Raw genomic sequence first — 23,600 nt, forward strand, 5'->3', positions numbered from 1 at the left:
CATGACACAAAGCTTTTCAACTCTCCCCATGCGTAAGTCTAACAAATCCACTCCCAGAAGCAGCCTCATGCAGGGGCCGGCAACAATGAACCTTTTTTTTCCTTCTTCCTTTAACCAGCCTGACAATTTTCGCAGAAAATGAATGATTAATGTTGAATGGAGGAGGGAAAAAGGTGTGTAACACTTTTCAAATCTAGCTGACTCTGTGAAAGGGGAGAATGCTAATTGCATCGCTGTTTGTGTGACCTCTTCTTAAGTGCATGAAAGCCTCCAACAACCGACGGGTGGAATTGCATTGTCAAGTCACATTTTAGAGGTCCGTGTGGGCACTCTGCCTAATGAAGCCATTTGTAAACGACTCCTCTTTTAGACTCCATTTGGAAGTGCGGCGAGGAACATTTCATCATAGGATTCACAGACAATAAGCGCGTAATCAGGATGTCCAGGGAAGGTAGCAACCAGTGGAGGGGATAATTAATGAGATTGCCTTTTGAACTGCTTAATAACTGACTGTTGGCCCCCTCGATTGTGCCTCCAAGTGCTGCATTTGCTCCCTCGTTGCCATTAAGCCCTGACTGACAGTGGCGGCGGCCACGAGAGAGAATCGCGGCATCTGAGGGTTTATTAATGAACTATTAACACGTGGAAAGCGGGCTGGCAATCAGTGGGAGGAGGTGAGAGGGCAGGCGGCAGTGGAAAAGCCTCGCAGCGTTATGTGCAGGTGTATGGAAGATTATTAGGGCCAGTCATAAGAGAAAAAATGAGGGGGAATCTTTTTTTTATTATTTTAAAATAACTTTTAATAATAAAGTCGAAATGTCGAGAATAAAATTGAAATACTACATTGTGACCGGGAAGCACTTTTCAGCAGCACCAAACAACAGGATGTTGATGTTTTGTTAGCCAGTTTGTTAGTTGCTAACGCTAGCTGCTAACCAAGTTGTAAAGTTGCGATATTATTGTTGACAGGCTGATTATTGTTGACAACGTCAACGTTTGTCCTGAAACGATAACATTCAATTGTAAACAACCGTTAATGAATTTTGAGAGGCGTGCAGTTAGCAAAGCTAGCGTAGCTTTGCAAACGTTAGCTAAAGTGGATGTGTGACAGCTGAACTGGTACCACAACACGGTCGTTTAGGGCTATTTCGACTTTAATCTCGACATTTCGACTTCATTCTCAACATTTCGTTTTTATTCTCGACATTTCAACTTTATTGTCAGAATGTTAAATAAAATAAAAAAATCTTCCCCCTCATTTTTTCTTTTTTCTTATCCCTGGCCCCAGTACTCAACACTGTATATGCATCCATATATTACATACATGACATTGCATTATGACAAAATGTTTGCTCGGATTCAAACACTGGAGATAATGTTGTGAGATTATTTCTTCATCTGCTGATGTACATTCATTCAGAACTGCTGGACCACATCCATCAATCTTTTTTTGGCATATCCAAATAGAACAATCTGGACCGACAAACGAAATCCAGACCATATTTGGAGGGCGTATGGTCGGATCACTGCAGATGTGTCTGTCATGACTCTCTCTGTTCTCAAAGTGTCTTTTGATTCTCACTCACACATACACACCACACCAACAATGACAGTGTCAAATCCAGAGTGTCAGCAGCCGCACAGCGGCCGACGCCTGTGCCGTCACTGCAGCAACGATGCAGAGAAAACTAATGACACACAGCCGATTGGATCACTTACAAATAACAGGTCTGTCCTCCAGTCTGATCAAACCCTTTGCCGTCTGGTATTGTGATTGTAAGATGATATAAAGTAAGAGAATTCACATTTCAGCACCGCACAGACATACTGAGATATTAAAAACGAATAAACGGGCCTTGTACATCTTTGCAAAACAGGAAAAAATATTTATTTTTCCCATATTCTGGTGAAACTCTAAAACAGCCAACGCCGCCCACCCAATTTCACAAAGCAACACACAGAAACGTGCACATACGCTGCACGTAAGCGGTTGTGTGTGTCCGCTGACCCATGGTGACCTCCTCTTTCTAACAGCAACAAAGCTGGACGTGAAAGAGGCGTGACATCACACACATTCAAATCAACTGGGTGAGTGCTTTTATTCGTGTGATACCCAGTAGGGCGAGCACGGACAATGTGCCGCTTGTTCACTGCCCGCGTGTTAGTCCAGGACAGACTTAAGTGGCAGCAGTAACTGCCACGCTGCTCAATAGATTAAATCATTGTTTTTACAATGTGGCCATTCTCAGTGTGTAATTAGTTCAATACCCGTTGTGCAGACTGAAGATACTGGCTGATTGATTGATCAGCGGCCTGTTTGATGGTGCTGATCCTCCATGTCCTCTTCAAAACGGAACTACAGGGCATAAGACATATACAGTAGCTTCGCCTACCAGGGACTTTGGAACCAAATGTTCCAACATTAAGACGAGACTTCGTTCAGACCAGTGGAAAGAAAAGGTTTAAAGTCGTTGAGCTGCACTTGTTGGTTAAAATAACACACCTTTAGAGGCTGTTTTCTCCCATTTCTCCCATTTTCTCCCAACATTTGGCTATAATATGTTAATACAATGACACAAGACCCTGGCTTTTATCCAATGTTCAGATTTTGGCTCTGGAAATTTGGATTAGTGCAAATGTGATTAGACAATGACTCATAAAGAGACATTTTCAGAAAACCAGTAATACAAAACATAATTGCCTTAATGTAAGTATGCGCTTTGTGCTGGTATTTTCCCTGTTATAACTGAACTCGTTTTTTTTTGTCAGTGACAATGTGTCAACATGTTTAATGAAACCAAACAAACACACAAAAAACACAAATATGTGGACATGACACACAAAATGTATACAGAATCCCACAATTATTTGAATAAATAAAAAGACATAAGGAGAGAAAGAATCATATGAATGAATGGGAAAAAAGAAAAACAAACGGTTTATAGAATTATTGAGGAAATTATAAAATATTGTAAAATCTTGCTTCATCATTAATTTCCAAAATAACATTATTTTCTGAATATCATTTCTATTTCATTGCAGACATTTTTATTCAATGGCAGTTATGGGTAGTATTGACTCTTTTCTCTCATTAAATATTTTATTTGTCACTTGTCAGTAGTCTAAGGTTTGGGCCTATGAGTCCCCAGATACTATTTGAGATGTGTCATTTTCATTTTTCTGTCTGTATGCTACATTAACAAAATTGTCTGCTCACAACAACAGGGCAGTTATGTCTTCTATGTTAAAAAAATAAATAAATATCCAAGAGAGAAATGTTCCGGTACCGATCGCCGAAGTCTGAGCTAAGATCTGTTCAACTTGTTTCTTTAAAATTCTCCTTCTTCCATCTTTTCTGGAAAAAAAATGTTGGTCCATGTCCATAAAACTCAGCAACTCTTCTCTTATTAAGCTGCATATGTGGAGATTGTATTGCATGGTGAGATATTTTACATGATTCCGCATGAACACTTTCAGTTACTTTGCCATTTCGTCTTGATGGTTGTCCCAAGTTTCATTTAATACATATTTACTGTTGCAAAACTTAAGCATCCAAGCAGCCAGCATGTGCAGTTTTGTAAAATAAAAGCAAAAGGAGATGTTGGTGCCTGTACGTCTCGGAACAGTGTTTATTTATGCATTTCACTGTTTATGTACTAATTATTTAATCTAATGTCAATTTAATATTAAAAACTTTTTAACTCAATTTCTCCTTTTCTGTAGGAAAAATACTCAACAAGGCACCAGGGTGTTTTATTTGACTTCTTTCTGAAATATTCATATTGAAAAAAACCTTGCGATAATAATGCAACCAGCTAAAACACCACTGTAGCTTTAATAGACAGCATGAGGATATTATCAGTATGTCTGACCGTGCTTATTGATCTGGTTAGTTCCATGGCTCACAGGCTCCATTTGGGGCTTGCGCACAAATGAAAACAATGGTTTACGAAATACACTTTCAGCTCCGTTGGCGAAACGGAGGTCACATGATCAGCTCATACAATTTGTGGCTTTGCCGCTATTTCTGCAGAATGATTTTCTGTTGTCGACGCAGGCGTGAGGAACAGCGTGGCCACAGGACTGCCAGGGCTTTTAAAAAAAACTATTTTCATCAACGTCACACTAGTGTGAGTTAGAAACATGCAGATAGAGTCTGCTAACATCTTACAGTAGCTACAAATATAATATTCATCATTACTAGATATTGATCATAGATAAATGTACAAAATATGGACAAATAGGGAGAAAATAAATGTCTGATTATCTCTCAAGGAAGTAAATTCTTGAGATAAATGCCACATTTTGATTTTGTCAGAAACACCTGCTCAGTGGGTCAAAAAGGCACCCCCCCCCCCCCCCCCCCCCCCCAAAAAAAAAAATCCGGACAAAATGTGTTTTCAGATGTGTCCACGTAAGCGTGAACATTGCTTTAGTTCTACTCCCCTAATTTCAGAGCCAGCCCGCTCAGACACAGGAAGTGTCAGACTCAGGGGGTAGCGTGTTGCTTGAATCGGAGCATTTGCTCTCGGAGTCGGAGTCCCTCGCCACCGCGCGGATCCCTGCTGGAGCGGACCAACAGGCCTAAGCCCCTCTTTTCTCACCGCCTTCCCTGTGGATTAAATGCCTTTTTCGTTCGCCTCTTTTTCAACAGGAGTGGCATTTCACCCCTTTTTCCCATGGCCTCCGCAGACGAGGCTGCAGTTTGATGTTTTTTTTTCTTCTTCTTGCTCATTTGGAAGTAGCAAATGACCAGCGAGAACTCAATTAGCAACATGTCCCTGCCGGCCAGGGGGTCCGAGCCGCCGCTTGTTCAGCCTGCATCAGAGATCAGGCCGGCCTAAGTGAAGTGACAGCAAGCGAGAGAAAAGGGTAAACGAAGTGTTGAGGGGGGAGGTAGGGCGGCATCTGCCCCCATACAGATTTGCTTAATTGGGTTTGACTCCCACAATTACAGGGTAATAATGGTCTTTTCAACCCAGCTACCTCCAAGTGAAAGGCAGTTGCTCCGCACACTAGCATGCTGCCGGATGGTTTACAGCAGAGAGAGAGACAGAGAGAGAGAGAGAGAGAGAGATGGGAGAATTGGCAATGGACTTTGGTTAAGCAGTGGTTATTGAGTCTTTGATAGGACTCCAGGAGGCCAGGGCAGCAACAATGACAGAATTAATGGGCAAGGCACGATGAGAATGTCAGCTCAGCGGGGGGGTCCCGTGGCCTTTGAGCTGCCTTCTGACGCCTCTGGGATTGTTGCTCTCTCTCAAAAAGCTTGACCTGTTTTGTTGGTGGATCTGGTCTTGAATGCATTTCTTTTTTACAAGCTATTGTGCTTATCATAGCACAGTAACCTGGAGCTGTCTCTGAATGAGCGAGCCATTCAATGAGGTCATGATCAACAGGACATTATGTTGCTTATTTAAAGTGACAACAATTATTCAATTCAATTCAATTCAATTTTATTTGTATAGCGCCAAATCACAACATACAGTGTCTCAAGGCACTTTACATAGTGAGGTCAATATTACAATATTACAGGGAAAACCCAATAATATCCCACAATGAACAAACACTTGGCGACTGTGGATGAGAAAAAACTCCCTTAGAACAAGAAGAAATCTCTGGCATTATCATTGCTTATCAGTATTATTGTGTACTTCAAAAAGTACAGATATACACAATGAAACAATTTCCCCATTATTTTTATTATTAGGGCCGAGCCACTGACAAAGTCAGACGAGGACCTACTGTAATCAAAGGAATTGTTATTATTATTATTATGCAAAGTAATCGTTAATTTGAGGCACTTAACTCAAAAGTTGAAAATTTGCACACGCATCAGAACTGGTGAAAAATTAGCTATTTTAGGGGTCTCGGGCATGGGTGTGCCAAATTGACTCGATAGAGCCCCTTACCACATATTCCCCAGCTTTAATTATTGTTTTTTTTTTATTGGAGTTAGACAAACAAACCATGACGTTTCCCCCATCATATTTTCAGCTTAAGGTTACCTTGCCTTGAATTTGAAGCGTTGCCCCAAGTTGACCATTTCCATCTTCAATCATGTTTCTGGTACATGTATTCAGCACTTAATAAAAAAAAAATCTGACTTGGTCCAGACTTTTTCATGCTGAAGTTGCACAGAGTTTTTAAAAGCACAAACAGTGGCACGGTTTTAATGATAGTTAGAATATGAAACACTGATACTTAACGAAATTTTACCGTATAGTTTACAACTGTTTCATCCATAATTTTGCGGTAACAGTTGTCAGATAGGTATATGCTTTTCAAAATAAGACCAAATATACTCAAGCAGATTGGGGTGATGACAAAGGAGGCGGTATGATAACTTCAGAGGCAAACCTTTGCAAAGTAGAAACAAACATTTTTTTATGAATATGATATGATAAATGCTGAGGTATCCTGGCCAACTGGAAATGGCCTCGGTGAAAGTCCAGCTCAGGTGAACAGAGAGTTTAAAGATGTTTAAAAAAAACAAAAACAATTTCAGTTAATTGGATTGGCAATTGACAGAAATCAAACCACGTGTCCATCGTGTTTATGTGATATCGACCTTAACAATTTGGCTCCTGCGTGGCCTATAATACAGACCGTGTGTTCACGGTGCCGTCTGAAAATCACTGCGACGACACCGACCGAAATCGTTGGTGGTAGTGTGACTGTACATAATGTGTCAGCACAGTATGTAGTAAAAGTGTCATTTAAAGCTACTGACACGATGAGTTCGGATAATTCCAGTAATCTGATCTTCAATCTACGCACTATAGACACAAACAAGGTACTTCATAATTCATTGGATTAGATCACATTATAATCTAGTTGCTTTTCTCGATGAATTTTATATTTGAAAAATATTTGCGAGTTATGCTTAAGGAAACACAAAGAAATGTACTCTATCTGTAAAACATGACTCTGCACACTCTTTTATGCACACACACACACACACACACACACACACGCACGAAAAGTTTCCAGAGTGGGCCAACTTGTATGGACTTTAAAGCACCCTGCTGTCAGTCATGATTAGCCCTAACGACGGGCCCATTTCGACACTTCAGAATCAAGTCTCGGCAAATAGCCCTGGGAAGAGAAGCCACATGCTACGAGATGGCTTTTCCCTGATATAATTTGTGGCTGCAAATTACAAAACAGAGGCAGAAATAATGTGTAAAGTCAAGTTTGGTGAGGGAGAAAATGGAAAAATTTAGGGCTGTGTGCCACTCTAATGGATATCCTTGTGGCTGGGAGAAAATGGGACTCAATAATGTGTCCTTAATGTCTGCCAGCGCTGTTTCAGGGAACGTATCAGAAGAAATGTCCCCTGCCATTTCTGCAAGCAATCACTTAATGGGATGGGCAAATCTCAACAAAATTGATGCACTGATCTATTTCTGGGCCTGACAGATGGAAGGAATCTGTGGCTCTCGGAAGACAGAAAGGAAAAAGGAAGAAGGCGACGAATAGGAGAGATAAAAACAAGCCTTTCACCATTCACTCAGCCTCCCCCGCGTGCCTGCCATGTTTGTGTGTGGCTTAAGTGCAGACACTGACAGGAATTTCAATTATTTAATTAGGGAGGGAAAATGAAAAGACTTAAGTGTTGTGATTTCTGCAGTCTTTCATAGATCAATCTAATGTGCGCTCACATTGGAAATCAACCAAGATGGAAGAGGGGCAAGTGAAGTAGCGTCTTCCTAAATCACGCAATTAAAATGGCAAATTAGTTTCTTGATATATTCATTTAAGTGGTTAAGTGGAAAGGTTTTTCTCCCCGTCCGCGCGGCCGTCTCCTGGGCGGCTGCGGAGAGGCAGAGCCATCCACATGCTCTTATGATTAGAGCTGCCGTTCATTTGCTGAGAAAACACTGAAAGCACTTTTGCACAAATTAACCATTTGAAGGCTTGAAAATTCAATTCCGAGGAGTTGATTCAGGCATTTAGGCAAAGCGTGGCTGGAACGTAAAGATTTAGAAGCATTTTGCCGCCTAACGTCAATAACTTTCATGGGCCATTATAGGTTTTTTTGGCCTTGTGTCTTGTGAACAGCACAGCTGGAAAATACCAGTATTTCTTATTTTTGGCTCATTTCTTTCACTTTCACTTCTCTGCTCTTCCTGTATATATATATATATAAATATATAAACACATATCATTGTGTTGTTTTCCAGCCAAACGACCACGTAGCTGTTATAATTTGGACACTGTGTCCATGATGAAAGGTCATCTGTCGCTCAGTCACTTGTTCCATTAGCACCGCGATAGATCGAAGCTTCTCATTGATAGAACGTGCATATGAAGGGGGAAATGGACCGTGGCATTGAATTCACAGAATGCAGAGACAAAATTGTAATACTGATAAATCATAGACAGAGGGAAGTGAGAGAAACACACAAACAAGAGGAACAGAATGCAGAGAAAAATGGACTGGACTGGAAGAATGAGGACGCACAAAAAATAAATGTATATGTGTGAAAACAGAGATATTATCTTCAGACAAAATTGTATGATACTGCTTGTCAAGAAAACCTTGCAGTCACGTGTTTATAGCATGTATTGACAGGAATCAAAAGGATATCATTACATAAGATCAATCTTGATTAACCCAAGTCCCTGGAAACTGCTGGAAACTGAAGGAGGTGTCGACTCTTCATGAACAAAGACTGCATTTATAGATTTTTTATATCTTACCGATGGACCACACCTGTGGTCTATCCCAACAGGCCTTTTCACTTATCTTTTCCTGATGACATCTCTCAGGTGGACACTCAGTGTGCTGGGCCTTTAATCTTCATCAACGCATTGTGATTTTATCTTCATTTTCATACAGTGATCAAATCAAAGCTACTAGCAATCCCAAAAATATGGCGGAACAAAAACTAAATCAAAATCTGACATGAAGTCAGGAAGAAATGTAATGGTGCAGTCACACCGGACGCGACGCAACTTATTTCTATACGTGGATTTTGCGTCTTTAAGTCGGGCAATGGCAAATGATTCGGGCAATGGCAAATGAAAAATGAACGGTGCGAGATACGTGCCATTCGTGTGAACGCACAGCATACATTGGATATATAAACGTAAATTAGGCCATCGTCAGAATTCTACTCGAGTAAACGTATTAAGTTGCTTATCAAAATCAGGAAACATGCAGGGTAGCGCAAACATTTCCAGGAACAAAAATACCTTTTCGTTCAACCACAGTAGCAAATCACTTGCTTTCGTGTCAGTGAGTCAGTAAAGCCTGTAATGCTGTAACTATAAACTCGAGTGACGCTTTCAAACAACTTATATTGAAGACAAAAAAAACGACATGGGCTTGTGTGGATTGTCTCGCTCAGACAGCAGGTGCACCTCAAGCCCGTGAGCGGGAGGATTTCAGGCGTGCCTAAGCTTCGTGACTTCACCACAACAATGCGGCCACGCCGGCCGCGCACTCTTTGTAATTACTCTTGTCGCATTACCCTCCTGAGTGCTGCATGAGCTCCTTACACGCCAATGACACAACATAAATGTAGACTTTCCATAACAAAATTAATCCCTCAAAAGCTGGATGGATTCAAGAAAACGTGGATTTGCTCTTCTGTCACAGAGGCATATTGTCCACTTTGATGGTGCAAGGGAGGATATCAAATGCCCTCCTGGCTGCCACACTCCAGATGGAAGAAAATAGGCTGTGTAGTCTATAAAAATGAAGTTAGATGTAAGTACAGCACTCAAATCTGGGGGAGAAAAATGCTTTTTCTGGGGCATTTTGTTGTCAATTGGTCTGAGCAACTTGCTGTAATGCAGCTAATGGAGCTACTCTTCTCCTTTCATCTTCGGGGTTTGTGCCTGTGTGTGTCAAAGCAAAGAAAGGCCAGGCAGGATGAGGGGAAGAGCCACAACAGGGGGAAATACAACCAGATGATGGTCAGAATGAAGGAAAACATCAAGCCAGAGCACACTGAGGGGATCCGTACAGGTGTGAGCCGCTTCTTAAAACATCTGCCAGCTCCATTTACCTTCATTGCCACCAATTCTCAAAATGGGATTTCCCCAAATTTCAAGTATTTCAGCAAGTAAATGTTATAACATTGTAACAAATGATTTAGAGTGAATGATCTCAATTCCCGAGTCATGACTGAAAAACCATCAGTGCTCCTTAACACCTAAAAGTAACGTGCATGGTCCACAATGTTCTCTGCTGGGGCCGATACTTTTCACTTTACACATGCTTCCTTGAGGCGATATTATTAGAAAGCGCCACATGAATTTCCATTGTTATGCAGATGATACCCAGCTGTATTTATCTATGAAGCCAGATGAAACTAAAGACATAAAGGCCTGGATGACTTGTAATTTTTAACTTTTAAATTCAGACAAAACCGAGGTCATTGTACTCAGCCCTAAACACGTCAGAGAAACATCCTATGACTAGAAAGTTATTTTGGATGGTACAACCTTGGCCTCCAGCTCTACTTTGAGGAGCCTTGGAGTTATTTTTGTCATTTTTGTCATTTGACTCACACAAGTCTCTAAGGAGAACTCCCTTCCACTGCGCAATATTATCCGTCTATCCAATTGCGTCTGGATTCATTTTGCTCTGCGTCAGTTGGTAACGCCTCTTGGAAATCGAAAATGAACTAATACGCATTTGAGAATTAATGTGGCTACGCCAGGCTAGCTCTACCCGACTCATAGGAAACATTCTCCTGAGCTGCTAAATGCCCCACGATGTTCTTAACTGTGTATTGAACTATGTCTGTGTGCTGTTTTCTATGATGGCCACACTTATCAGCGCAAACTTAACTTATCAGAGTTTTTTTCTTTTTGGAAACCGACTGGAAATCATAATGAGAGTGGTGACGGTGAACTGCTGCGTCCTTCTTTATAAATTTATAAATTCATATTTACAGCAAATGTAAATAGAATCCATTGGAATTTACTATAGCGTACGCATACTAACTTCACAGGAATATATATTTCTTTTACATTTTTAACAGCGTGGCAATGTTTGCTTTAAACATGAGACCAAATTCAGCAGCTGTCCATTCAATGCCTGCCTTGCCCTCCACTAAAGCCCGTTCAGCCCTCTTCTTTCAATTGAAACCATGCAGTCATCAATATTACTTCAGCTCGCCGAGCTTTGACCATTTCTGTTTTTTCAGCAGATTCCCAAACCACAAAACTGGCAGTTGCTGATTGGCCCGTGGTCGGCCTGGCCTATTGTCTCTGCACAGTGTTTGTCGTGGTCCCCGTTTCCCCCTGGTCACCCCGTCAAATGCTAGAGCTATTAGCTCGCTGGGAATCTGCCTGTGTTGGCATTATAGGACCTTGTTGTATTTCGTCAGGCAGCCCTGTCTTCATACACGTCTTCGTAAAAAGGGGTTGATTACGGTAAGATAATTCAGAGTTTTGTTCCAATAACATCTTGTTGCTCATTTAGTTACTTGTGTTCTCCATTTGTTTTTATTTATTGTGCTGCTTTTCCCCCCCACGTGGAGACACAGCTCCAGCTCCACAGGTAATGTTAAATCGTATTAGCCACTGTTGCGTCAGAAAACGTGCATGAGTTTGTCTCGTTTTATCGTCTTTTAAAATGTCTTTAATGTCTCATAAGGGAGATAAACATTTTCACTTCGGAGATTTTTTAGATCCAAATATACAGAAGAGCTTATTTGTCTGTTCTTTGTTTCCTCCCCTTGGATAAAAAAAATGAAAAAAAGAAATATATGCTTGATTGTGGGTCAGTTTTCTCAGGAGTTCGACATTTGAAGTGAGAGTCGAGAAAATGTCTGTTGAGTGATTTGATTGTGTGATTGTAACCATCACCTTCGAGGCCAGCGCCAACCACAACGGCCTCCGTCTGAAGGAAAATGCAATTAACTTTCATTGTGATGACCTAGAAAAATATAACTGATAATGTGAAATAAAACTATTACTAAATGATTATTTTACATCGACATTGTGAGACAATTAATTCATCCGTTTTTGTTTTACATGCCGGGGATCAAATTGATTTTTAAAAAAAGTGCTCCAGTTTAGATTGAGACAGCTGCTGGAACTTGCCGCAGCGGATGCTCATGGGGAAATGTGGATCCGTAGAGCTCTTCAGTGAGCATCCTTTTCAGGTTGCAGGGATAACAAGATATATCTTTCTGTCATCCTTTGCCCCCACGAAATAACATCCATGACAACTCTCCATGAGGACGAGAGGATGGCTGCAGGATATTGCACCCAGGTGGAACAATGAGCAATAGATGTATCAAGTATCAAAGCATCGCTGGATTTGATAGTGGTTCTGGCGTACGTGTGCGTGCGTGCGTGCATGCGAGCGCGTGTGTGTGCGTGTGTGTGTGTGTGTGTGCATCGTGAGTGGGGGTGTATGTAAAGCCTTCTTCGGGGACTGATCTCCTGGAGAACAAAGTGGAGCGTACACACACACAGGCGACCCCGCAGCTCAATCCACTGAAAATAATGTGTTCATTACAACGCAATTACTGACACTTACACCCTCTCTCCCTGAAGTGTGTGTGCGCGAGGTGGAGAGGAGGGGGCCCTTCCACTGACCGCTGATTCTAAGCGACCTTATGTTCCTCTCTCTCTGCGTGTGTGTGTGTGTGTGTGTGTGCGTCTGCAGGTGCAGGTGCAGGATGTACAGCTTTATGGGTGGAGGGTTGTTCTGTGCAGGCGTCGGGAACATCCTCCTGATTGTTTCCACAGCAACCGATTACTGGATGCAGTATCGGCAGTCCAGCAACTACATGCACCAGGGCCTGTGGCGCTACTGTATGCCGGGAAAATGCTTCCCGCACAGCGACAGCATCGGTGAGTGTCGATGACCGGAGGACGACTAACTTTCCTATTTTTTTTCAGTTAGCGCCGCAGACATTTCTGGAGGTCGGAGCAGTTCCGAAGATACATTTTCACTGAGGAGGTTGAGGAAAAGCTTAGTGGGTGGAGCCAAACGAATCAACATTCGTCAAGGCCTCATGAGCTAGCAACAAATCTCCGTACTGTAATCTTAATTACCGTACAACTATGGGGGGAAATTGGACAGCCGTGTGTTTCTGTGACTAATTTGTGTTTAATTTCATGGCTAATTTAATGTGGCTACATAGTGTTAGGTCACATCTCATCTCCTCTTTCAATGGATTTCAGTCTGATGTTGATGGTGATCCTGGGAATATGAACTTTTGTTCCATCGAAGTAATAAAATACAGCCGGATTTTTCATTGTTTATTTATTTATTCAACTATTTGAATGGACTTATGAGTTAGTAATGTTTTGGGCATGGTTACACTTTACTGTAATAAAAAAACCACAGTCCTCTAACAGAATGTACAAACACATTTGTAGAAGACTGAGCACGACTGAGGACGAACACGTGTTGCTCGTTCTCTCCTCTCTTTGAGTTTCAGCTCATCTCAAGATTTCCATGTGATAGCGGTTATTATATTATTATTACATTATTGTTTTTTTTAATGTCGTTCGTCAGATTGGTTGGTTGACGTGGCCTGAGAGGGGCTGCGTCGCGGATCATTCCACCTCTGACCACAACTCTGACTGACCTTTGACCCTGTCCACAGCCCACCTAGACGCCACCCGCGCCCTCATGATCCTCTCCCTTTTGGCCTGTTTCATTGGCATCATCATCGGCATCATGGCTTTCATCCACTACTCCTCCTTCGACAGGTTTGACAAAACCTTTGCTGCAGGCATGTTGTTTTTCATCTCATGTAAGTTCAACCCTTCTGCTCGACTTCGCACGTTTGGTTTGAAGTGTGGTTTGCATTACATTTGGCCCGCATTGATCCGGAAAAAAAATAAATACATTTGTAAAAAAACAACAAATAACAATGTACTAATCCTGAACTAATGGCTTCTTGTTCATGATTTCACTGTCACGACAAAGCACAACTGCCAGTAAAGGTTCTAAAGGAGCTCATTCATTGAGCTCCTGTTATAAATGTTTTGTTCTGCATAATTTGCATTGGCCTTCATTAATAAGTGAGATGATCTGGTGTTCTTGTTACTATGAGTGAAGCCACGGTCACATGTTCTAACTGAAAACAACAACATCCGTGTTGTTCTGAAACATTTTCTCCAGATTTTCCTTTTTTCTCTTTTTCCCCCCTGCCCAGGCTTTTTAGTGTTTCTAGCTATGGCCGTGTACACTGGTGTGACTATTAACTACTTTGGGAAACGCTATGGAAACTGGAGGTTCTCCTGGTCCTATATCATCGGCTGGGTGTCAGTGGTGCTCACGTTCTTTTCAGGTAAAAAAAATGAAAACGCGACAAACCCCAAGCGGCATTAGGATTCCTCTCATTCGCCAAAGGCGCCGTCAAATTCCTTTGACGTGTCCGGGTTCCACCCATGATGTGTTGTAGATTTCCAATATTAATGTCAATGTTAACCTTTTAGTAATGTCCTCAGATAACCAGCTCAAATTTCTTTAATTAATAGATTAAAAAATGTATTTACATCGACATAATGTCAAGGCTTCAACTAGTAACTCGAAAAGTGCACTCCTTTCTGCGTAATACAGAACACAAATAGCCAGAGAGAGTATCTGATGTTACACAATGTCACAAGCCAAACCGTACCCGGGTTGACCATCAGACTCGAAGCCGAATCGATGATGTGATATCATAAATAAGCGATGCTTTCAGTCAGCGCTCATCTCTGAATCCTCCACCATGCTGTGCAGTAGCTGCCCATCAGAGGCTTTCCACTGCACTGAATGTGAGAATGGTTCATATGCTGAAAACACCGGGATTCGGATTTGACAACTGAGAATATCAGCAAAAATTGCAAAGTAGTAGAACTGAGGGGAGAAACAGTAAGTGATGGGGGGTAAAAGGAACATGATTTGCATTCATTTCTAGTGTGTTATCAGTAATTCTAAGGTAGTCGCCAGTGTTATGTGCAGCTGCATGGCTTTTATGTGCTCTACAAATATTTATCCACAGAGACTGTAAATGTATGTCCTCATCAGCTCGGCTGGCGACTGCTCCAGAGACTAAACGACTCACTTCAGTGTCTCAGGATTACATTTTTAAAAAAAGGCTGGTTTGATTTTGATGTTTTCGGATGAAAATAAATCCAATGACTAGTCAACGAACATGGTCCAAAAAAAGAGCAAATCACCACGATTGCCATGTTTCTGATAAATCAAAAAACAATTACATTTAGTTTTTGTTTCCCCCACATATGATTAAATCACACACAATGGATTTAGCTGATAGACATTTCAAAAATGAAAAATTGAAAAGTGAAATTCTCCGGCGGACAGTGAAGACACAACCTCTCTTTCGTCGCAGGTGTATTCTATATGTGTGCTTACCGGATGCACGAATGCCCCAGGAGCACCAACTCTCATTAGAAGCCCCTGAACCATCCTTCACAGACGAGCAGCGGATTATGAAGATGACGAGAGCTGCATCGAGGCTGCGTGTGTGTGTAGATCCACGCCATCGACACGGATGCAGAGTTTACCTCTGGAACACGGATGATCAAAGTTTTCAATGATTTTAAATTAAAGAAAAGATTGAGGGAGAAAAATATGACTCCTCCTCTTCTCTCACTTCACATGTTTGACTTGATTTTTGTAAGTATGCACGATTTATTTATCTCCGCCAGGATGCAGTCATAGTGTTTTTAACACTTGTATGTTTTTTGGAGGCTGGCATATTAAGAGCAGGGCCCTTATCTTCTCATAGTGATTGTAAAAGAATAAAATAAAAAAAATAAAAACACAACAAACAAACAACAACAACAACAACAACAGATATTCTGTATTTTCTAATAGCAAAGGCTCATTGAAAAGGTGCCTGTTATTCATGAGGATTTGTCATGGGGTGCTGACAATTGACCAATAGGTGGTGGGGGAAATCATATTGTATATATATATTTATTTTTTCATATATATATTTATATATCTTCAAATTTTTGGGCAAGTTTTGAACTGAACTAATTATAGTTCTGTTTGAATTACAATTGTTTTCATATCACAGGAACCTTAAAGGATTAGGTAGCACCATGACATACTTATGACATGCGTATTGTTATTTCTGTAACAATGCAGATACATTTCCCCCCGCAAATACAGTAAAGTTTTGCTCCTCTTCTCCCCTTTATTCCATCGTCCAGCACCACCACCACCAGCAGCTGCATGGGTGCTTCACAGAACCACCTTTAAGCCGCCGCGCTGCTGCAAACCTCTTATCCAAACGCGCCACTTAGCAGAGTGACGCACCGCCAGGCCGACTCGATTTTTCTCTTAATGAAATGGCCACGAAAAGCAGCTTAGCGCGGCTCCTTAAGACGATTCCGTCGCCATTTGTTTCATTTACTTTCTAATTTCCCCCTAAAAGCAACCTGTTATCCCGGTGCGCTCCATAAAGGGCGGATTGACGCACGTGCGCCATGTGCGGCGGGGTTACCTCCACCTGCCGCGGCATTGTCCCCGAATGCTCTCCGGTGTTCTTTAACTTCACCTGTAGTGGACAAAACATATAAGAAATTAAATTAAGTAAAATAAATTAAACTGAGGTACGTTTTAATGTGGTTTTGTCTCATGGAATCTAGTTTTTCCTTATTATCTGTCAGACAAAAATAATTCCCTTTGTTCCCTGGATGACTTTTGTGGAACTTGACTTGACACGTGTGTGTGCGTGTGTGTGTGTGCGCGCGCGTGTGTGTGTGTTGCCTGTTCTGAATGTAAGAAGAAGGTTGCAAAGGCTCATGGTGACTATTTAGACCATCAGCCGCGGATGGATATTAATATCAGTAATGGACAGTGTTCGCCATCAGAAGCCAACTGTCCTCATCTGCACGTCCAGCACGAACCTATATTTATATATGCAAACTAACGCGCCGGGACGGAGCGATGAATTCCACTGATGAATCTGTCCTCGCTGCGTCTGCTCAAATGGAAATCCTGTCCTCCAGCCCGAGGATTACAACTTCCGCTCCGACACCTCCCTCGGTCTAATTGCCTAATAGCATTGCAGCATGAATTCCGCCTACATTAGGACACTTTCACATTAACCGGCCTGATTGGAAATGTGATGACAACACCGTATCAACAAATTACCGGCGCACCCGCGTTCTGCCGCAAACGGCCACGGGAGCGGCACTTGTGCTCTGCCGGATTTTAATACCGACAATTACGGCCAATTTGGGAGGAATTAGCCGATAGTCGGACCCGCGGCAGCCCGCTCCTCGCGAGGTGCAGGTCACAAAGCACGTCGAGTTTCAAGTCCGCCGAAAGTTTGATGTCGAAGGTCATGAGAGGATTGATTGACTTATAAAATAATAATTATAGTAATAATATATTTTATTTATATGGCGCTTTTCATCGTACTCAAACACACTAGAAATAATAAAAAAAATAGTAGTAGTAAAGTAATAATCATGCGATAAAGGGCGTGGTGGATAAAAATCAAACCACTGAAGTCTGAGCATCTTATCGGGATGTTGTGGAAATACCACTTTGATAAAAAAAAAAGTATAAATCAAAACACTGGGCTGAAACACAGACAAATATGAAATACAAATAAGTAATAAGTATACCACTATAGGAATAACGACATAAAACCAAGTGACATACACGTACTGTTATTATCTTATTATGGTTATTTTATAACAATAATTATTATTATTAAAACTATAACTAGTACTATTTCAAAATTATTTTTTAAATAATTGCCCATTTACCTCTTTGTACAGGCCATGGGAATTTTCATGTTATTTTCCCTGAGGTATAACACCAGAGCATACCGTTATTATTATTATTATTATTATTATCGTCACCATCATCGGGGACAAAGCCACTTTGAAGTCTATAAACTGTCCTCTGAATGTCGAAGTGTTCCAGAGCAGCCTAATATTATTATTATAAAAATGTTCTCTACATGAATCATATCATATCACAGTTTCCTATGAAATATACCATCACAACATATGTTGGGCTCAAGTGAGAAATCGTCCCCTCATTAACGATTCGAACCCCATTCATTGGTTTTGTTTGACGAAAGGATATAAACAATACATATTCTACATGGAATAAAAATAAAAATGACGATAAAAAGCGGCGTTGTTGCTAGGACACCGTAGAAGCAGCGTGTCTCGGTTGAACTGTGTTGCGGTCACAGGTGCGCTGTTTATCCCCCCATCATCCGCGAACGCATCTCAGCCAATCAGAGCGAAGGAAGCGGCCCATCGCCGCCCATGTGCAGCTCTAATTGGCCGCCTGCGCAACTCAATTCCCCCAATCCGCGGCTGCCTGTGAATAAAAAGGCTACTTGTTGGACATCTGCCCTCCCACTGGTTCTCCCATGTCACTGATCACACACACGGAGGCTGCACTGAGGTCCGCCACACACAGATGCTGAGGCAGATCCCAAAACATAATAATAATAATAATCACAACGAAACCACGAACTAACAACCATAAGTATGAACTACGCGTCCGCGATGCCCACGCAGCGGTCCACGTCGTTCTTCATCGAGGACATCTTACTGCACAAGCCCAAGCCGCTCAGAGAGGTCATCCCCTCGCCGTTCTGCAGCTCCCTGGCCTCCCGGATGCCCCTGCTGGAGTACGGATACCCGCTGATGCCCACCCCGATCCTGGCGCCGCATCCGCACCACCCGCTGCACAAGCCGGAGCACCAGTACTTCTTCACGTCTGGTAAGAACCGGGGGCAGACCGGGGCGGAGGCCTGGTGACCGGACAAACTCTGCGTGATGTGCAGGTTATTGTTCTACAGATGATTCATTGCCAGAAACCATATTTCATGTGTAAAAACTTAGAACAGAAATATTTGCTTATTCCCCATGGAAATCCATTATTAATACTTGTCAACCTGTGGATTTACATGACGCAGTGTATTACATGAATGAGTATGAAATGAATCCTATGATCTCCAGTGCTTCAGAAGCTTATTTATTTCACCATTTATGTTGACTGCAGTAAAATAGATTTTATTCTTCCTTTAAATGGCATTTTTCTTATACACTTTTCTTCATCTTCATTCATGTCTAACTTTTAAAAAGCCAGTCATCGCTTCTTTGGTCAATGTCGTTTTAACTGAATTACAAAAAAAATCTCTCTCATGTTCGTTCCATTATATTGAACTTATATGAACTATTTCGATTTTTGTTTTGTCATCATGTAAATATATATTTTACCTGTTTCCCTCATAGGGATGCAGATGCCGGCCTTGTTCCAGCACCACGCCGAGCTGCCGGGGAAGCACTGCAGGCGCCGGAAGGCCCGGACGGTCTTCTCCGACTCGCAGCTGTCGGGCCTGGAGAAGCGGTTTGAGATCCAGCGGTACCTGTCCACACCGGAGAGAGTGGAGCTGGCCACGGCGCTCAGCCTGTCCGAGACGCAGGTGGGCAGGGGCGCGCGCACACACACACACACACACACACACACACACACAATAGATGCCATGAGTCTGCTCAAGGGACTGTGATGTGTTTGTTGGGCAAAGTGTGAGTGTGTGTGTGTGTGTCTGAATGTTGTGTATTCTCCTACTGGTTTACTCATCAAATGAGATATCATATATACAGTAATTGTCATATGGGCATCATAGCATATTTGTTTTTTATTTTCTATTATCTCCAACTCCCAGTTCGCACAAAAAAAAGGCAAAACACAAAACATACACATAACCTACTTATGATAGATACATGAAATACTGTATTTAGATTTAGAATCATATGTTGTATTACAAATACAACACATGATTCTAAATCTGCAATTCAATCCAAAGTAAGATTACTGTTTACATTTATTTTTAATATGGAATGTAAATCATGTGTTTGTGCTTTCTGTAGATCACAGGGCAATAAGAAATGTTTATAGCCTATACTATATTTAGAGTTGTTTATTTTTTTTGTCATTCTCATGTTTCGTTCGTGTCGCCCCGCGCAGGTGAAAACGTGGTTCCAGAACCGGCGCATGAAGCACAAGAAGCAGCTGCGGAAGGCGCAGGACGAGCGGAAGCCTCCCGGGGACCCGGAGAACTCCGGCGAGAGCGACGGGAACGACAAGGAACGCGCGGAGGAGCCGAAGCGCGGACCGGGCGCGGACTCGTACGCGCTGGTGGAGAACGACGACGAGGACGACGACGACGACGACGTGGACATCGAGGACGACGTCTGCTCCCCGGATCACCTACTATAGTAGGCTGCAGAGTCCGTTTCACACTGGACATGTACTGTACATAACACACTCGGTTACTGTTTTACAAATGATGGGGGGTCTGCACAATGCAATGTACATATTTATTCTATCATGCATTTTCTTTTTTATATAAGTGCCCCTTTACCTCTTTGTACAGTCCATTGTTTTCGTGTTGTTATGTCTGGGGTAACACAGAGCATACAATTATTATTATTATTATTTTTATCATTATTATCACGAAAAATCTATAGACACTTGTATATTTTCACATGGACAATAACAGTCGCCCCCTCATTCGTAACACCGCCCTTTTGCACTTATATTCTAAAGGGACATTTCCATTACTTATTTGTATCAATGTTTTTTTTATGTTCATGTTTTTTTTTAACGTTCATGTTTTTAAAAAAACTTTTATTGTTTGGCATTTTATTTGCAATTCGTTCCCACTGTGGGACGTTTCGTTAACGAAGTTGCACTGTGCTTTAGTAACCGCCGTTTATATATATAAATATATGTGTGTGTGTAAATATGTGTATATACAAAGTAGCCTATATAAATAATGAATCGCTACTTGGCTCCGTTTATTCACTCACACCTTGTATATGATTTATTTTTTTAATATACTGTGTGAACAGGGGTGGTTTAGAAAAGAACATGAATGATCACACTTTTTAATTTGGCATTAATGTCGTGTTATTATAAGAACGTGCGCATGTGATCGTGTCGATGGCGGGAGTCCGGGCGACTCTGTCCCGGTCCGGTCCTGGTGGAAGATGAATTTCATAAAACAGAGGGTTGGTGTCGTCAGGAGACCCCCAGTATAAAGTGATCATCAATAAAGACGATCCAATAGCGATGATCCAATATTAAAATATTATATATCAAATATTTAACATTTTTGGTAAATATAAACTAGTCGATATTTTAATACCCCCAAGAAATTATACGTGCAGTTTAATTTTTTTTTTTGTAAAAAAAAAATTCTTGGTGCCAACTTGAATCTCGTCTTACATCTCATGTGTTCTGTGATATGGTCATAGAAATACTGTTTTGTTTTTGTTTAATTGTCAGTATTAGTCAGAGATTAGACAGAAAATAAGATATTTATTACACAGTTTCCAGACAACTGGCTCGAATGGAACATAGAAAAAAAATCAATCCCATGAATATATTCAATATCATTTTCGTACATTTTGTAATTTTATTGTGCAACGTAATGTCTGTGAGGGTCGGTGCTGCCGAGTAACTTTAAAAGTTCATCCTCTGGAGCTGGACTTTTCCTCGGCACTTTAGTGTCTCCTCCTGTGTCCTGATAAATATGCCTGATGCGGAAAAAAACAGCAACAGAAAAAAAACATTAGAAATAAAATATATTTTGTGCTATTTCAGTGTCATTTCATTAATCCACCGACAAAGCAATCCGTCACGGTCCCATTGCTGCAGCACATCCCATTCGAATCATCTCAAATAATCCAGATCAACAGTTGTCCACACTCACGCAACATGTCCAATACGCAAAGTGGCGGAGCGTTGTGGAATAATTACTGTCATGGGAGAAGGGGATAGGAAATATTTACACACACAAACACACGTTTCAGAAGCTTCAAACATCTTTATTATACGTATTGAAATAGCTTTTTTCCTACAAGCTGCATCTGTTTGCACAACAATAACCTGCAGTCCTGCCGCTCAACACGTGCGCTGGGTTCACTCTCCTCTTCTCTGCCTTTTCAATAAGCAATTCATCTCCAAAATGTGATTCTGATTAACAGGCGGTGGTGGTGGGTTGGGGGGGGCGGGCTACGTCGAGAATAGGCCATGCAGAAGGTGATCAATTAAAAGATTAAGCGTTTTGCAACACATGGACGCATCTGCATTTGAGCCCTAATAGCAGGGCCATCAGCTCATTTTCAGGGAAGCTTGCCGTCTGCTGAAAGCGCACTTCTCACATCAAAGCATCCCACGTCTGCGCCAGCTTCCCAATGGGCAGAAAGGGATGCTAATGTGGCCCCCTTCATGTACGGCAGTGAAAGACCCCTTCAATTAACTGGATCACAATGGCAAAAAAAAGGAGTAGGTGGGACCGACATAATAATAAAAAAAAAAGAAAATAAAAGAGAAAAAGATGCAAAGGGTCTCAAATCTGGACAGGCAGCGGCTCTCATTAAATTAAAAAAAAGGGGCTTCGTCATTTGTTTCCAAACCGTGCATCTGAGGACTTAACACTAAAAACACACCGCTTCAAAGAGTCCGTGATGGGTTAAATAGAGACTGTAATCTAATTACAATATTGCACAGAGGTAAATAGTGCTTTGATAATGATCTGAGGGTTCAATTAGTAAAATGAGCTGCGGGAGAGTGGTGCGTGTTGGCGGAGGAGCTGCTGTGGTAGGACCGAGTGGACGGAGAGAAAACATCAGAGCAGAGCGAAGAGAGAATTCAGATTATTTTAACAGTGATGAGCGAAAGGGAACCGTGTCTCATGTGTCCATGCGGCGCCGGACTGTTGGTGCTGCTGGTGATTCCATATGACTCATCACTGATCGTTCCATTTCACTCGGGCCAGTTTCCAGTCGGAGACACTATTTGGACAGGTACATAGCTCCACACACCATCATGTCCTATTTGCATCATATATGTACTCAATGGTGTATAAATGTATCTATTCAAATCAGTCGAATGTACCAAACTACATTGCAAAGCCAATTGGGTCAAAAATCATCAAAAGACCTCATCATAGCTACTGTGAAGTGAAGATGGTGACAGCTGGTGTCACATTTCACCGGTGTCAATATATTATACTCTGGATTTTGGTGCAATCTATTCCAGAAAAAAAAATGAAATCGAGGGAATCATTACTGTTTGTGTTCTTTAAGGTTTTACGAGTGCCTGTTGTAAAATATACTTACACATTATTTTTTAAAATGTATGTATCTATTCATTTAGGAAAAATCTTTTTTGGGGGGCATTCATGTACAAGACATACATGTTGTGTGCAATTTTATCACCAGGCTTTTACACACACACAAGATTACACAATGTTGGTAATATTGTGTGAGTTTTAAATTAAAAAACAACACACCGGCTCAGATGCACGTGACACTAGGCCAGGTGCATTTAAAGTCACATCATGTTGGAGAACAGATTACTACAAAAAGTGTATTAGACCATGAAGATATTACCCAAAAAGTGTGAGAATCATAAGAGTCCATAATAATTGATCAAACAAATAGCAAATATAGCTTCAAGCGCTCCATTTTAGAGTTTTTTTTATTTTAAATGTTATTTTTTGATTCAGGGAGTAAGGTGCAGTCTGAACAGTTTTCAGTCTGCGACGGAAACGTCGAAGGGATTCTGCTGTCCTGATGTCAACGCGGAGCTCCGTTCCACCACTGAGGAA

The 23,600-nt window shown here is 41.5% G+C and overlaps 2 protein-coding genes across 5 annotated transcripts; both read left to right on the top strand.

Moving 5' to 3' along the window:
* Nucleotides 1-11,229: 11,229 nt before the first annotated feature.
* lim2.1 (lens intrinsic membrane protein 2.1) lies at nt 11,230-15,591 on the top strand. 4 transcript variants are annotated; one of them, XM_035625919.1, is made up of 5 exons: nt 11,230-11,394; nt 12,644-12,825; nt 13,587-13,736; nt 14,142-14,276; nt 15,324-15,591. In XM_035625919.1, exons 2-5 carry the CDS (start codon nt 12,651-12,653, stop codon nt 15,383-15,385), a joined length of 522 nt encoding a protein of 173 aa, XP_035481812.1. In that variant the 5' UTR covers nt 11,230-11,394; nt 12,644-12,650; the 3' UTR covers nt 15,386-15,591. The 4 variants fall into 4 exon arrangements, with proteins under 4 accessions (XP_035481812.1, XP_035481811.1, XP_047186220.1 ...); XM_035625918.2 differs by having other exon boundaries at nt 11,231-11,394; nt 12,638-12,825; XM_047330264.1 differs by lacking the exon at nt 11,230-11,394 and adding an exon at nt 11,504-11,521.
* Nucleotides 15,592-18,344: 2,753 nt separating this feature from the next.
* Nucleotides 18,345-20,964, top strand: bsx (brain-specific homeobox). Its single transcript, XM_035626782.2, has 3 exons — nt 18,345-18,697; nt 19,213-19,403; nt 19,949-20,964. The coding sequence occupies exons 1-3, from the start codon at nt 18,463-18,465 to the stop codon at nt 20,198-20,200; spliced, it is 678 nt and encodes a 225-aa protein (XP_035482675.1). The 5' UTR covers nt 18,345-18,462; the 3' UTR covers nt 20,201-20,964.
* Nucleotides 20,965-23,600: the final 2,636 nt, after the last annotated feature.

Source organism: Scophthalmus maximus, chromosome 2 (genome assembly GCF_022379125.1).
Source record: "Scophthalmus maximus strain ysfricsl-2021 chromosome 2, ASM2237912v1, whole genome shotgun sequence".
NCBI classification, from domain to species: domain Eukaryota; kingdom Metazoa; phylum Chordata; class Actinopteri; order Pleuronectiformes; family Scophthalmidae; genus Scophthalmus; species Scophthalmus maximus.